This window comes from Microcaecilia unicolor, chromosome 6, assembly GCF_901765095.1.
Source record: "Microcaecilia unicolor chromosome 6, aMicUni1.1, whole genome shotgun sequence".
In the NCBI taxonomy this organism is placed as follows: domain Eukaryota; kingdom Metazoa; phylum Chordata; class Amphibia; order Gymnophiona; family Siphonopidae; genus Microcaecilia; species Microcaecilia unicolor.
In genome coordinates this window covers 118,168,071-118,183,207 of record NC_044036.1, presented here as the reverse complement: position 1 = coordinate 118,183,207, position 15,137 = coordinate 118,168,071, and the positions used below count along the sequence as shown (strand labels likewise).

At 48.7% G+C, this 15,137-nt stretch overlaps 1 protein-coding gene across 2 annotated transcripts in view; it reads left to right on the top strand.

Moving 5' to 3' along the window:
- The window catches only part of EEF1AKNMT (eEF1A lysine and N-terminal methyltransferase), an 84,101-nt gene that overhangs the window by 38,725 nt on the left and 30,239 nt on the right, over positions 1 to 15,137 (top strand). Inside the window, exons 6-7 of one of the 2 annotated variants that reach the window (XM_030207368.1) lie at positions 5,394 to 5,606; positions 5,971 to 6,102. In XM_030207368.1, the coding sequence (XP_030063228.1) occupies positions 5,394 to 5,606; positions 5,971 to 6,102 (345 nt within the window). The remainder of the gene's footprint in view (positions 1 to 5,393; positions 5,607 to 5,970; positions 6,103 to 15,137) is intronic. The other variant, XM_030207369.1, reaches the window with a different exon arrangement.

The following is a 15,137-nucleotide window of genomic DNA, read 5'->3' as shown; positions in this document are numbered from 1 at the left end:
AAAGAGACACAAAAAAGGCGAAAACAATTCTTACTTTTGAAACTGGCTGTTATCCAGTTGGGAGGAATATTTTTTTTACCATTTCCTTGTAAATGTATTGTTTGGCATAATATGACAAAATATGTTTTTTCGGATCCCTCGCATTTGACTTCCTTTATAGCCTCCAAACGTTCAACAGGAGTTTAATTCATTAATTGACTGTCCTTCTAGGTATAATTGCTTATATAAGCTTAGCTGTTATTTTTCCTTTTATGCCTCTAATTTTGGACTTCTTGGATCAAATTATTGTGGACTTGTGTTAAAACTTCATAGTTTTATAATATAACTTATTATTTTCTTTATTATTCTTTCATATTTATTTTCCTTTGGAAGTTGGTAACTCTCTTTTCTGTTTCAAGTGTTTAACCTTGAAAGTTTAATTTGTTTGTAAAAATGAAAAATGTATAAATTTAAAAAAAAAAGGATTTTGTAGACTTCAATCATATCTCCCCTCATCCACCTCTTTTCCAAGCTGAAGAGCCCTAACCTCTTTAGCCTTTCCTCATATGAGAGGAATTCACCCCCTTTATCATTTTGGCCGCTCTTCTTTGAACCTTTTCTAGTTCCGCTAGATCTTTTTTTGAGATATGTCGACCAGAACTGAACGCAGTACTGAAGGTGCGGACGCACCATGGAGCGATACAAAGGCATTATAGTAATTTTGGTCTTATTCACCATCCCTTTCCTAATAATTCCTAGCATCCTGTTTGCTTTTTTGGCTGCCACCACATACTGAGCAGAATATTTCAGCGTATTACCTACGACACCTAGATCTTTTTTTTTCTTGAGTACTGACCCCCAATGTGGACCCTAGCATCTGATAACTGATTCAGATTATTCTTTCCAATGTGCATCACCTTGCATTTGTCCACATTAAATTTCATCTGCCATTTGGATGCCCGGTCTTCCTGCATTATTTCACAGTCTGCATGTGTTTTAACAACCTTGAATAGTTTTCCATCATTTGAAAATTTGATCACCTCACTCGCGGTTCCGATTTCCGTCTCATTTATAAATGTTAAATAGTACAGATCCCTGTGGCACTCCACAGTTCCACCCTCCTCTGTTTTCTCTCTAATAACCAATTCCTAATCCACTCCAGAACCTTGCCTCCTATCCAATGACTCTTTGTAATTTTCTCAGACGTCTCTCATGAGGAACTTTTTATCAAAAGCTTTCTGAAAATCTAGGTACACTACATCAACTGGCTCACCTTTATCCACATGTTTATTCACGCCTTCAAAGGCCTGAGGCGATCTGCTTCTTTCCCAGGTGGACACGAGGCGCTCACGCTGGCGCTGCATTGCCGATTCAGATGTTTTTAAAATGCATTGTAGGGGGCTGAGTGGCAGAGAGAAAGGGGCTGTCAAGGGAGCTGAGAGGGTAGGCAGGTGGAGACTGGGGACTCTGGTGCCAGCACCATGAATAAAAAACAGGACGGAGTGGGGGCGGAGCACCCCCACCGCCCTGCCCTTGGTATGCCACTGCTATGGACGATTTTAACGACAGGTTATATATTACTGACATTGTTCCCTAGATGACTTTGTATTCTGAATACTCTCTTGCTGCAGCTGATGAAGAAAGATTTGCTGCTGCTGGGAGGAGAGTTGGGAAGATTTTATTGGGCAGGCAAGAAATCTAAAATGCGCATAGATTGTTTGATAGTTAATTGGAAATTGGGGGGGGGGGGTACACTTGGTTTAAGTGGTACAATTGGTATTGTTTCGCTATTTAAGTGACTGGCTTTTTGATACTGAGATTTGCATGGAGAAGGCTTCTCTCACCATGGCATCCGAAAGCTACTTGGAAAAGTCTGCCCCTGCCTTAGACACAGCATAGTTTTACAACCCCTCTGAGGTCATTAACCGCTCTTTGGAAGTGTGAGCCCACTAGTTCATTATTGTTTCCGGTGGTTGGAATGCTGACTTTCAGCCAGGCCTCGACAATGTAGTGTTTACTAAGTGGAAAGTTGGAGGGTTCTGCCTTCTGGAACATTATGTGCAGGGCAGTGGTGGGCTTTTACTGTTAGAGGCTTTGGAACAGAAGTTGCTTATTGTCAACTGACACATTATGCCAATTCACTAGATTCCAGAACACTAACTTCTGATTTTGTACAGTGATTGCGAGAACGTTTGGGCCATCAGGACCCAAATCCATCTTTGGTATCTTCATTACATTAGAACCTGTGTAGAATTAAGAAGCAGATGGAAGGAGGAGCTAGGAAGCGTTCCTGGGGCCTTTGACTTTGCCAAGATCATCAAATGAATTCCAGAAGTAGTACAGTGCTGTGTAAAGAGAATGTTTGTTTGTTTGGTTTTGTGTGCTCCATAGAGCTAGAGAGCTCAATGCAGGTTGTGTTGTTTCCTGACTGCCCTAAATGCAGGCTAGTTAGAGGAGATTTGGGGCATGTATTTATGACACTGTGCCAGAATTTGAGCTTTTTGGGGATCTATTTTTCCTTACTTGCAAGTTATCCTTGGACAAGTTGTCCAGTTTCAATTCTGGGATCTTTTATTGGGTAGAGAGGAAAATTTGGGAGTGGTTGGTAGAAGGGCCAAGCTATTTGTTCAAATGCTAGAGTGATAGCCTTGAAGTGTATCCTCAAGACATGGACACAAATAATGCCTCCTTCTTTTTGGGAATGGGAAATAGGCTGCATAACTTGGTCCTAGTGGAACTGCAAGGGATAAAAGTTTTCCTAGGCACAGGAAAACATTTTTAGTAGTCTGAGAACTTTTGTCTAGGCATTGTCTCTAAGGGCTCGTAGTCTAGTGCTAATCTCTCTTTTTTGTGTGTGTGTGTGTGTGGGGGGGGGGATTCTAGGATGTGTTAAAGTAGGTGGTATGGGTTTCTGATTGAGAAGAGAGGGGTATGTACTGGAAACTAGAGAGGCGGGTTTGAGTGGCATTAGTAGAACTGAGATACATTTTCAGACAGCTTCAGTGTATGCTTTTAGGGTCTCAGGGAGGACTATGAGTCTATCCTCTCTAGCATAGTACTCTTTAGGGGTGGTCATGGATTTGAATCTGCTACAGTGCCAAATTATATTGATTTGTTGGTTTAATTGGATAGTACTGATGTTTGACATAAGTTTATACAGTAGTGGAGGAGGTTTTGGGCCAGGAGGATATGTGCAGGGGTGGGTGCTTAGTAATATAGGACAATAGTGCATCTGAATCAATAGGTTGAGATTGTCCAAGCCTTCCCTTGTTATGGCACATGTTCTGCTTCTGCAGGTTTGTGTTGGAATTGCTTGACAAATTCAACGTATAACTGACAAACAGGTTGACAGTTTCAGAAGTTGGAGGTGGAAAATCATGAACATCAAACTCCACAGTAAGCATTCGAACTGTGTGGAGAGTTGGTATTTTGGGTGGGATAATGGTTTCTTGAGGTGATATAAATATGGTGATACTTTTGCTATTATTGTATATACCAACAAGTTAGAAGATCTGGTTATTTTTATATTTGTGTTCATAATTTGGAACTTGGCCATTCTTTATTTTCATCAGCAATAAAAAATTGTTGAAACATAAAACTTAGTGCAATACAATATACATGGCTTTCCTGCCGAAGAAGACGCTGACCCTAGGTTAGGCTACTCACCTACAGAAGAGGGAGATAGGTTTCTTAGCTGATTTCTTATGTCAGGATAGTACGGAAAGAAGGCCCAAGGAAGAGGATAATCATGTTGGATCTGTTCAGCTTATCATCTACGCTGTCTAATGCATAAAGGAGCTGTCACAAAACGCCTAGCCACCCGTCTGGGGTTACCCCGAGGGTCTGTCCCCAGCACAGCTCAGGTCCGCCTGCACCTGCCGCTTGTTCTCAACACTAGTACCCTCCTGCCACTGACTGGGTCCCAACCACCTCTGGGCGAGTCTCCTACTCTCAAATTATTCCCCAGTGGTTTATAGGTTACTGGAGCCACACTCCCAGTGGTCCCTCAGTTCCCAGAAAGCACTCGCAGACCCAACATACAAACCACCAAGATTCTTTATCAGTACAGATAGTTGATAAACAAAATTGTTTATTGTCTTAAAATTGAACAATGAACAAAAAAATGTGCAATCAGCAAACAATAACAGGTAACTAAAATATGGATCAATTGTAACACTAACTAAACATTTGTTTACTTTCTGAAAAGTACCAGGGAAGATCAGGACATGTTCACAGAGCCTCAGCAAAGAGATCTGTCTCTTTTCTCCCTAAGACTGGGGCCAAAACCAGTACACTCTAAAGGAACTCACGGGCCAATCAGAGCCCAGTCACCAAGATTTAAAAGTATACTGCTGCTTGCTTCTTGCTTGTGTTAAAGAAAAAGAATTCAGTTCTCTGTAATAGCTTTATAACAAAGAAACACCACCTGCTGGCCAAATAGGAGAAATGCACTTCAGGACATAATTTAAGGCAGGAAAATATCCAATACATTTTACAGGCTTAAAACACACTGTTTCTTCATGGGAGCCCTTTTAGTAAAGCTTAGCATGTACTAGATCCTAAGAAGCGCATTTTATTCCTATGCGCTTCTTAGCATTTAGTAGGCGCTAATTCAGTTAACGTGTGCTGCTTTAGTAAAAGGGCCCCAAAGAGAGCTAAGTGACTCTGAGCAAACACTTGGTATGTGCACATACAATTAAAATTCATGAATATCAGATCTAAGTAATTATCCATTAAAAAATATTTATACTTACCTGGCAAAAGTCTTTATTTCAAGTAAGACATCAGGCAAAGTGAGTGTTGGACTAGAACTAGAAAAAGAACCTATGTAGAAGGAATATGGAGTGCTAAAGTGTTGAAAGAATAGATGACATGGCTACTTAGTATGGTTAAAACAAAAAAAAAAAAAGCCACCAGGAAGGGTTTGTGGGAAAGGGAAAGGAAAATGGGACTTGATATACCGCTTTTCTGAGGTTTTTGCAACTACATTCAAAGCTGTTTACATATATTCAGTTACTTATTTTGTACCAGGGGCAATGGAGGGACTTGCCCAGAGTCACAAGGAGCTGCAGTGGGAATCAAACTCAGTTCCCCAGGATCAAAGTCCACTGCATTAACCACTAGGCTACTCCTCCACCTAGAGACCTCTGGGTATACCCCTGTGGGCCACTCATACTTTCTTAATAGCTTTGGACCTACACCAGAATACTTTGAGTGTAGGTATTCTTGACATGTGCAATTTCCATTTCACTCATTCTCTTCTCTTACTCCCTGCTGTGTGTCTCCCTGCTGCTTATTTTCCTGCAGCTGAAGGAAGCCTCATTGTAATGTAGCTGAGTTTTCCAACCCACCCACTATATGTAGCTATAACGAAGCTGTGTTTTGTTTTGTTTTTTACCACCCACTATATGTAGCATGCAAGATCACAGTGCTGGTGGTGGGTCTGGGTGGAGGCAGCCTGCCTCTTTTCATCCATGATTACCTCCCACAGTCTTACTTGCACACCGTGGAGATTGATTCCTGCATGGTGGAGGTGGCACGTCAGTGGTTTGGCTTCACCCCAGATGAAAGGATGGAGGTATACATTGCTGATGGCTTGGAGTATATCAGCCAGCATGCAGAGAAAGGTAACTGTCAGCATTAGCGCTATGCCATTAGCCCCACCTCTGTATTATTCCATGTAAATGAGATAGAAAGACTTTCCCTCTCGTACAGCTCCCATGAGAAATGTGTTTCATGCTTAGAATGAGATGTGTTAGGAAATCAGGTCCACAGTGTTCCTTACAGTAATTAAAACTGTAGATTCTACTGAGTAGGGCACAGTCCCCTTCACTGTCTTCCACATGTGACATGTCAGAATCGCTTCACAAATCAACCCCTATTCTGAGTCTATGTGCTTAAAAGCCTCATGACCTGGGGGTATAGCACTGACCTGGGAGCTCTACCCAGGGTTGTGCCACAGACCTGACAGTATAGATCTTCCTTTCCCAGGCGATGCTCGTTACGATGTCATCATGTTTGATGTAGACAGCAAAGACCCATCCCTGGGGATAAGTTGTCCCCCACCTGCCTTTGTGGAGAAACTGTTCCTGCAGAAAGTGAGAAATATCCTGATGCCAGAGGGTAAGGAGCTATGAAATCATGAGAAAGCATCGCTGGGCTTGCCCTAGTGATTCGACAACAGTGCTGTACACTACTACTACTACTACTTAGCATTTCTATAGCGCTGCCAGGGTTACGCAGCGCTGTACAAGTTTAAACATGGGGAAGGACAGTCCCTGCTCAAGAGAGCTTACAATCTAAAGGTAACAAACTATGTAGTCAGTGTAGGTATCATGAATGGGGAAGGTGGTTAGGTGCCAAAAGCAAGGGAGAAGAGATGGGCTTTGAGTAAGGACTTGAAAATGGGCAGGGAGGGCGCATGGCGTATGGGCTCGGGAAGTCTGTTCCAGGCATAAGGTGATGCGAGGCAGAAGGGGTGGAGTCTGGAGTTAGCGGTGGTGGAGAAGGGTACAGATAGGAGTGATTTGTCCTGAGAGCGGAGGTTACGGGTGGGAACATACGGGGAGGGGAGGGTAGAGAGGTAATGGGGGGGCTGCAGATTGAGTGCACTTGAAGGTCAATAGGAGAAGCTTGAACTGTATACGGTAGCGGATCGGGAGCCAGTGAAGCGACTTGAGGAGAGGGTATAAGTAAGGGGTGGGGGAGGTGTTGTGGTCATTATACAATGGTGAACTGGTGGAAAGAATTATTTAAGACGTACCAATAGAACCAAAGGTGTATAGTAAAGTAAAATTATGCCTTACCTGCTGATTAATTTTCTTTCCTTTAGTAGCAGCAGATGAATCCAAGAACTGGTGGTTTGTGTCCATCTACCAGCATGTCTCATCCACAAACAGAATCAGACAAGAAACCAGGAAGCCTTCTTCACCAATCATACAAAACAGAAACTTGTCAGTCTGACTTAAGAGAAACCATGACTGCGATGGAGTCCTCTTCAGTTGTTTCTGTTCTCTTTTCTCTTCTCCTTTTTTTTTTTTTGGAAACTAAAGACCAGAACAAGAACAGATAGGCAAAACAAGCGCAGCTGACAAAGGGCGGGATCCTGGATTCATGTGCTGCTACTAAAGGAAAGAAAATTATCAGCAGGTAAGGCATAATTTTACCTTCCTTAGCGTGTGCAGCAGATGAATCCAAGAACTGGTGGGATGTACCGAAGCAATCCCTAAGTATGGTGGGAAGTCGCCGCTCCCCGAGACAGAACCGCCGCTTCAAAGGCAGCATCTGAATAGTGAAAGCACACCCGTTCAGCCCTAGAAGTAGATAGCAAACTTGTGAAACTAGCCTGGAATGCCACCGGCGGGATGCAACCTTTCCAAAAAATCCACAAATTATCTGCAATCCAACGAGAAAAAAATCAGAACAGAGGCTGCCGTCCCACAGCAAGAACCAGCAACAAAGACAAAGAGAAAATCTGAATGCTGAAAAAAAACATGCAACATGTGCAAATACTGGAGAGCCCACTGAACATCCAGAAGACGAAGCGCCGTGTACTCCGTGTGAAAATCCCCCTCCCGAAAGAAGGGAAGAAAGAGAGGCTGAAAAAGAAAAGCCAAACCACAGCCGGAAAAAAGAAGGAACCGAAAGCAAGGTCACTTTAGACTCAGCAAATTGCAGAAAAAAACAGCTTGGAATGGCTGCACTAAAGATTCAGACACTCTGCATGCGACCAAGAACACCGCTTGTAAGTTTCCTAAGCGAAGCATTCTGCAAAGGAACCAAAGAAGTCCGAAGCAATGCTCAGTAGATAAGGAACCCCAAGCTAGACTTGGAGAATACGAACGAGGTTTCAGGGAGAAGAAGGTCGCAGCAGCGGAGGAGCAAAGCACTCTGCAGGAAATGCACCACCTCCGAGTGCAAGGCTAGGCCAGGCCCTTCTGCAACCCATCCTGCAGAAAGAACTCCATCGCTGAGGAACAGACGCCCACAATGAAGACCAAGCATGGGCCGCAACCAGCCTCAAAAAATCCTCAACACCTGAGAATACGTGGTTACCATGGACCAATACAAGATCGCAACAGGACAGTAACCATAGTCCCAAAGCTTTTTTTTTTTTGGGGTGGGGGGCGGAAGTCAGAAATCCCCTGCCCCAGAGAAGCCCCCAGTGGCTGACGTGCATCCTGAAAAAAAAAACAAGGCACATCACAGGACCATCAAATTCCTTCTGGAAAACTTAGCCCTCTAGAACCCATCTGCCCGAGATGGGCATAAAAACTCCCCCAATCATGAAAAGGGCTACTGAGGCCAAGCGGGGAGGGAGGGTTGGCAGCGGGAAGGGAGGGGGGTGTCTGGCAATGGCAGGGAGGGGGGCTAAAATGTGCCCTCTGGCTCTGGCCCCCCCTACCGCCGGAGTCCAGATACGCCCCTGAAGGCATACAGAGCAGTAGAATGAGCCTTGAGGGGGGGAGAGGCCAGAAATCCCCTGCCCCAGAGAAGGCCTCAGTAGCTGACGTGCATCCTGAAAAAAAAAAACTCCCCCAATCATGAAAAGGGCTACTGAGGCCAAGCTGTCTTAAGAAGAAAGGTTCAAATTAAGGGTCCCAGAGCTGAGGAGATCCTGGCTCAGAAGATATAGAAACAGCTTAAAGTAATTCTGTTCTTTCCTTGGATCCCCTTGCATGGTGGGGGCAGTTTGAGAATAATTTGTGCCACTTCCCCAGCTACATGCAAACAGTTTCTGACTCAGCAGTGATTTTGGTAAAGGAAACCAAAGGCTGGAGAAAATAAAGGGGAATCCCCTGTACCAGCAGTCTCTTATGGAACACATGCAGGCTCATTTTCAAAGCACTTAGCCTCCCAAAGTTCCATAGAAACCTATGGAACTTAGCCTCCCAAAGTGCTTTGAAAATATGCCTCATGGTCCTTTAGGAGAAGCCGCCCCTTCCCCCTGCCCACATCAAGGCTGCAGGGCGGGAAAGGATCAGAGCTGATATCAGGAGAAAAGAGAGGGCCACACCAGCAAAAAGGTGCGTGTTCCTGCCATTTTTTAGCACGGGAAAAAGCTGCTCAGGAGAACTTCAACACTTCCATATCATCACGCTGATCAATCCATAGACTGGTGGGTTGTGTCCATCTACCAGCAGGTGGAGATAGAGAGCAATCCTTTTGCCTCCCTATATGAGGTCATGTGCTGCCGGAAACTCCCCAGTATGTTCTCTATCTCAGCAGGTGGTGGTCACACACAGCAGCAGCTCTGGCTAGGTCTCCAAGCCTAATTTTTAGGTTTTGTTGAGTACCTGGGGTTGAGGGCTCTTCTTGAGCAAGTGCAAACCTGGTGGCGCCAGGTCCCTCCTTTTCTCCCCCTCCCGCTGGCTCCGTTAAAAAAAAAAAAAATTTTGGACGTCCTTAAAGGCGTTTATTTCGACGTTTATTTAAACGTTTATTGCAGCTACTCACTGGGACACCAGGTCGTTACAGCTCGGAGCGAGAAGCAGGTAATTTTTACCTTTTTATAGCGGGCAGGGGGTTCCCCGATCGATCTCCACGTGGCCTATGGCGTCGGAGGGCGAGGGCGTGAAGAATCGCTCCCCGGACCGCGTGTGCGCTTCTAGCGGGGATGCGGGGGTCTTAAAGGCTGATTCGCCCTTGTTGGGTGTCAGTTCGGAGGCCGGTCAGTGTCCCGGGTCTTCCTCCGGTGCGGCGGTTTTTCCCGCCATAAACGCCCATCCCCCGCTGCTCGCCTCCGCCATCTTGGCCGGCCACTCTGCTCGGACGGATTCTTCTTGGGCCGCCCTTGAGCTGGGAGATGTTAATGCCATGGCCGCCCTTGATTTGGGCGACGGCAAAAAAGCGGCTAAAGTTAAGCGCCGTTCTTCCCGCGTGGCTCCTTCGCGGAGTGTCGCGCCGGACGCCATCTTGGATGCGCAGCATGTTTCTCCCCCGCTCTTGCGAGCGCCGGTTGAGGGTGCGTCTAGGGCTGTGGCCCAGGCTGCTGAAGTGCACAGTCTGGGGGGTTTCTCCCCCGAGTTTATTTTGCTGCTGCATCAGGCCTTCATTATGCAAAACGCTGCCCCTTCTCCCTTGTCCGATAAAGGGGTTGAGGCCCCCGGAAGTAAACGCCCTCGGGTGGATTTCCAGGCCCTAGAGGACTCTGTCTCCTCTGATGTAGATGAGGGCAGCGTATCTGAGTTCTCCCAACGGTCCTTTGGGGATTCCTTGGAGGAGACGGATTCCCGCTCGGATGGAGCGGATGACCCCTCTGCAGCGCGGATCTTTCGCTCAGAGGATTTGCCCAACCTGTTAGTGCAGGCCATGAGCATTTTGAAGATTTCCTCTCCGGAGGACGTCTCTCCCTCAGCCCCTGTTGGCTCCGCCATTATGCTGGGGACGAAGCGCCCGCCTAGAACCTTCCACGTGCATAATGCCATGCACACCTTAATTTCGGCTCAATGGGATGTCCCGGAAGCGAGCCTCAAAGTGGCTAGGGCTATGTCCCGCCTCTATCCTTTGCCTGAAAGTGAACGGGAGGCCTTTCTTTGGCCTACCGTGGATTCTTTAATCACTGCGGTGACTAAGAAAACGGCGTTGCCGGTGGAAGGTGGCACGGCCCTAAAGGACGGCCAAGACAGAAGATTGGAAGCGGCCTTAAGGTCGTCCTTCGAGGCGGCTGCCTTAAGTTTGCAGGCCTCAGTTTGTGGCTCCTACGTGGCCAGGGCGTGCCTGACGATTGTGCAGCGGGCTTCCCCCTCGGATCCTTCCTTGAGGGCTGATTGGCCGGCCCTGGAATCGTGCTTGGCTTATTTGGCAGACTTGCTGTATGATGTCTTGAGAGCCTCGGCTAAAGGTATGGCTCAGACAGTCTCTGCGCGGCGGTGGCTTTGGCTTTGGCTGAAACATTGGTCTGCGGACCACGCCTCTAAGTCCCGCCTGGTTAAGTTGCCTTTTAAAGGCAAGCTGCTCTTTGGGGTCGAGCTGGACAAAATTGTGACCGATCTCGGCACGTCTAAGGGCAAGAGGTTACCAGAGGTCAGGGCTCGGGCCAGTGCTCGCCCCGGTATCTCCAGAGGACGGTTTCAGGAAGCCCGTCGGTACCGCCCGGGCAAGTCAGGCTCCTCTGCCCCCTCTTCCTTCAAGAGGAACTTCTCCCCCAAGCAGCATTCCTTTCGCAGAGACCGCCGTCCCGGAGGTGCGCCCTCCGGTCCTCCCCCAGGGTCTCGTACCCAATGACGGGGTCCTGGTCCATGGCCCAGTGCAAATTGGAGGACGCCTGTCCTCGTTTCTGGGCGAGTGGACCAGGGTAACTTCAGACGCTTGGGTGCTGGAAGTCATCAGAGACGGCTACAAGCTAGAGTTCTGCCGACCCTTAAGAGACGGGTTTGTACTCTCTCCCTGCAAGTCTCCGGTCAAAGCTGTGGCAGTGCAGCAGACCTTGGACAATCTGATCCGCCTGGGTGCGGTCGTTCCGGTGCCAGAAAATCAGCTTGGCAAGGGACGTTACTCCATTTACTTTGTGGTACCAAAGAAAAGAGGTTCTGTACGGCCTATCCTCGACCTCAAAGTGGTCAATCGGGCCTTGAAAGTTCGGCACTTTCGCATGGAGACTCTCTGCTCTGTTATAGCAGCAGTGAAGGCAGGGGAGTTCCTGGCATCCTTGGACATCAAGGAAGCGTACTTGCATATTCCCATCTGGCCTCCTCATCAACACTTTCTGCGTTTTGCAGTCCTGGGCCGACACTTCCAGTTCAGAGCCCTCCCGTTCGGGTTGGCTACTGCTCCGCGGACCTTCTCCAAAGTAATGGTGGTCATCGCGGCCTTCCTGCCAAAGGAAGGAGTACAAGTCCATCCTTATCTGGACGACTGGTTGATCCGAGCCCCCTCGTATGCAGAGTGCGGCAAAGCTGTGGACCGGGTGATTGCTCTTTTGAGCTCCCTGGGGTGGATCATCAACTGGGAGAAAAGCCAGCTGCGCTCGACTCAGTCCCTGGAGTATCTGGGAGTTCGATTCGACACCCAAGTGGGCAGAGTGTTCCTGCCGGACAATCGGATTGTCAAACTTCAGGCTCAGGTGGACCAGTTCCTAGTAGCCTCTCCTCTTCGGGCTTGGGACTATGTGCAGCTGTTGGGCTCTATGACGGCCACGATGGAAGTAGTGCCCTGGGCCAGGGCTCCTATGAGACCACTACAACTCTCTCTGCTGCAGTGCTGGACTCCGGTGTCGGAGGATTATGCTGTGCGCCTTCCCTTGGACCCAGCAGTGCGCAAGGCGCTGAGCTGGTGGCTGAAGACAGACAAGTTGTCTGCAGGGATGCCTCTTGTGACCCCGGAGTGGATTGTCGTCATGACGGACGCCTCTTTGACGGGCTGGGGAGCCCACTGCTTGGGAAGGACAGCGCAGGGGCTCTGGTCTCCTGCAGAGGCAAAGTGGTCTATCAACCTCCTGGAACTCAGAGCCATTCGGTTGGCGCTTTTGGAGTTCCTCCCGGTACTGGCGTTGAAGCCAGTACGGGTCCTGTCGGACAATGCCACGGCTGTGGCCTATGTCAACTGCCAGGGAGGTACCAAGAGCGCCCCTCTAGCCAAGGAAGCCATGAATCTCTGCCAGTGGGCGGAAGCGAACCTGGAACAGCTGTCAGCGGCCCACATTGCCGGAGTCATGAATGTCAAGGCAGACTTTCTCAGTCGCCATACCTTGGATCCCGGAGAGTGGCAGTTATCAGCTCAGGCGTTCTTGGACATCACGAAGCGCTGGGGCCAGCCGAGCCTAGATCTGATGGCGTCATCGGCCAATTGCCAAGTGCCGCGCTTTTTCAGCAGAGGACGGGACCCTCGATCTCTGGGAGTAGATGTTCTTCTCCAACAGTGGCCGACACAGGAGCTTCTCTATGTGTTCCCGGCCTTACCCATGTTGGGCAGGGTACTAGACCGGGTGGCAAAGCATCCGGGCCGAATAATCCTGGTGGGTCCGGACTGGCCCAGACGTCCCTGGTATGCGGACTTGATCAGGCTCTCAGTGGACGACCCTCTGCGGCTGCCAGTGGAGCAGGGCCTGTTGCATCAGGGTCCCGTGGTGATGGAAGATCCCTCCCCCTTTGGTCTTACGACCTGGCTATTGAGCGGCAGCGTCTGAGGAAGAAGGGCTTCTCAGACAAGGTCATCGCCACTATGCTGAGAGCGAGGAAGCGCTCTACTTCTACTGCTTACGCCAGGGTTTGGCGTACCTTTGCAGCGTGGTGTGAAGCAGGCTCACTTTCTCCCTTCACTGCTCCAATTTCTTCAGTGCTGGCGTTCCTGCAAGAAGGTCTGGAGAAGGGCCTGTCGCTCAGTTCCCTTAAAGTCCAGGTGGCAGCTTTGGCTTGCTTCAGGGGCCGCCTGAAGGGTGCTTCCCTGGCTTCGCAGCCAGATGTGGTATGTTTTCTCAAGGGAGTTAATCACCTGCGCCCTCCTCTGCACTCAGTGGTGCCTGCGTGGAATCTCAACCTGGTGCTAAGAGCCTTGCAGAAGCCGCCTTTTGAACCCTTGTCGAGGGCATCTCTGAAAGACCTGACGTTGAAAGCAGTCTTTTTGGTGGCTATCAATTCAGCCAGAAGAGTTTCCGAGCTCCAGGCCCTCTCATGTCCTTTTCTGCAGTTCACTGAGGCAGGAGTGACTATTCGCACAGTGCCTTCCTTCCTGCCCAAGATTGTTTCTCGCTTCCATGTGAATCAGCAGCTCTGTCTCCCTTCCTTTCGTAGGGAGGACTACCCAGAGGAATACTCTGCTCTCAAATATCTGGATGTGAGACGAGTCATCATCAGATACTTGGAAGTGACCAATGATTTCCGGAAATCGGATCATCTGTTTGTCCTGTTTGCAGGTCCTCGTAAGGGTCTGCAGGCTGCTAAGCCTACAGTGGCAAGATGGGTCAAGGAAGCCATTGCAGCGGCTTATGTGGCCGTGGGGAAGGTGCCGCCTATCCAGCTGAAGGCTCACTCCACTAGAGCTCAGGCGGCCTTGATGGCAGAGGCCGGGTCCGTCTCCTTGGAAGAGATTTGCAAGGCGGCAACTTGCGCATCGGCCCATACCTTCTCCAGGCATTACCGCTTGACTGTGGCTGCTCGGGCGGAGGCCCGGTTTGGAGCTTCAGTGTTGAGGTCAGGGATTTCAATGTCCCGCCCTGAGTGAGTACTGCTTCGGTACATCCCACCAGTCTATGGATTGATCAGCATGATGATATGGAAGGTAAAATTATGTATCATACCTGATAATTTTCTTTCCATTAATCATAGCTGATCAATCCATAGCCCCTCCCAGATATCTGTACTGTTTATATTCTGGTTGCATTTCAGATTCAAGTTTAGTCTTCAGTTCCTGTTCAGGAGGACTTCGTGTTCAAGTTTTTTCAATTGGATTCTTCAAGAGTTGAGACGAGTTTGTGTTACAGTGAGCTGCTGCATTCCTCTCCCCTCCGTTTTACGGGGCTGGATTGAGACATAAATTCTGCCGGCGCTCCCTCCCGCTTCGTGCAGCTGTAGGGCAGCTTTGTACCCCTCCCGCTTCGGCGGTGTTAGGGTCAGTCAGCTCCTCCCGCGGTTGCGGTTGCAGGATAAGCCAGATCCCCCCGCATCGGCAGGGTGGTGTCCCTCCCCCGCTCCGCGGGGATGAGCTGGACGGATTCACCTCCCCCACTTGTGTGGGGATGAGCTGGGTTAATTCCCTTCCCCCGTTTCGGCGGTGGTGAGCTGGGCAGAGTGTCCCTTTGTGGGTGTAATTCTCTAAGTGCTGAGTCCTGCGGATCGAGCTTGGATATCGACATACTGAGGAGTTTCCGGCAGCACATGACCACATATAGGGAGGCAAAAGGATTGCTCTCTATCTCCACCTGCTGGTAGATGGACACAACCCACCAGTCTATGGATTGATCAGCTATGATTAATGGAAAGAAAATTATCAGGTATGATACATAATTTTACCTTCCCAGCGTTCAAACACCACCACACAGACTCTCGCTGCGCAGCATCTGCTACCGCAGCGGGAACAGCTTTCAAACTCTAGCGTTGCCCATATTTAAAGCACGGTACCCCGTGAAAGGAACTCGCCGAACAGCAGGTGTCTCCAGAAGAGAAGCAGAATTCCACAGATGCAGCAGCCTGCTGCCTAACCAGCACTAAGACAGGGAAACT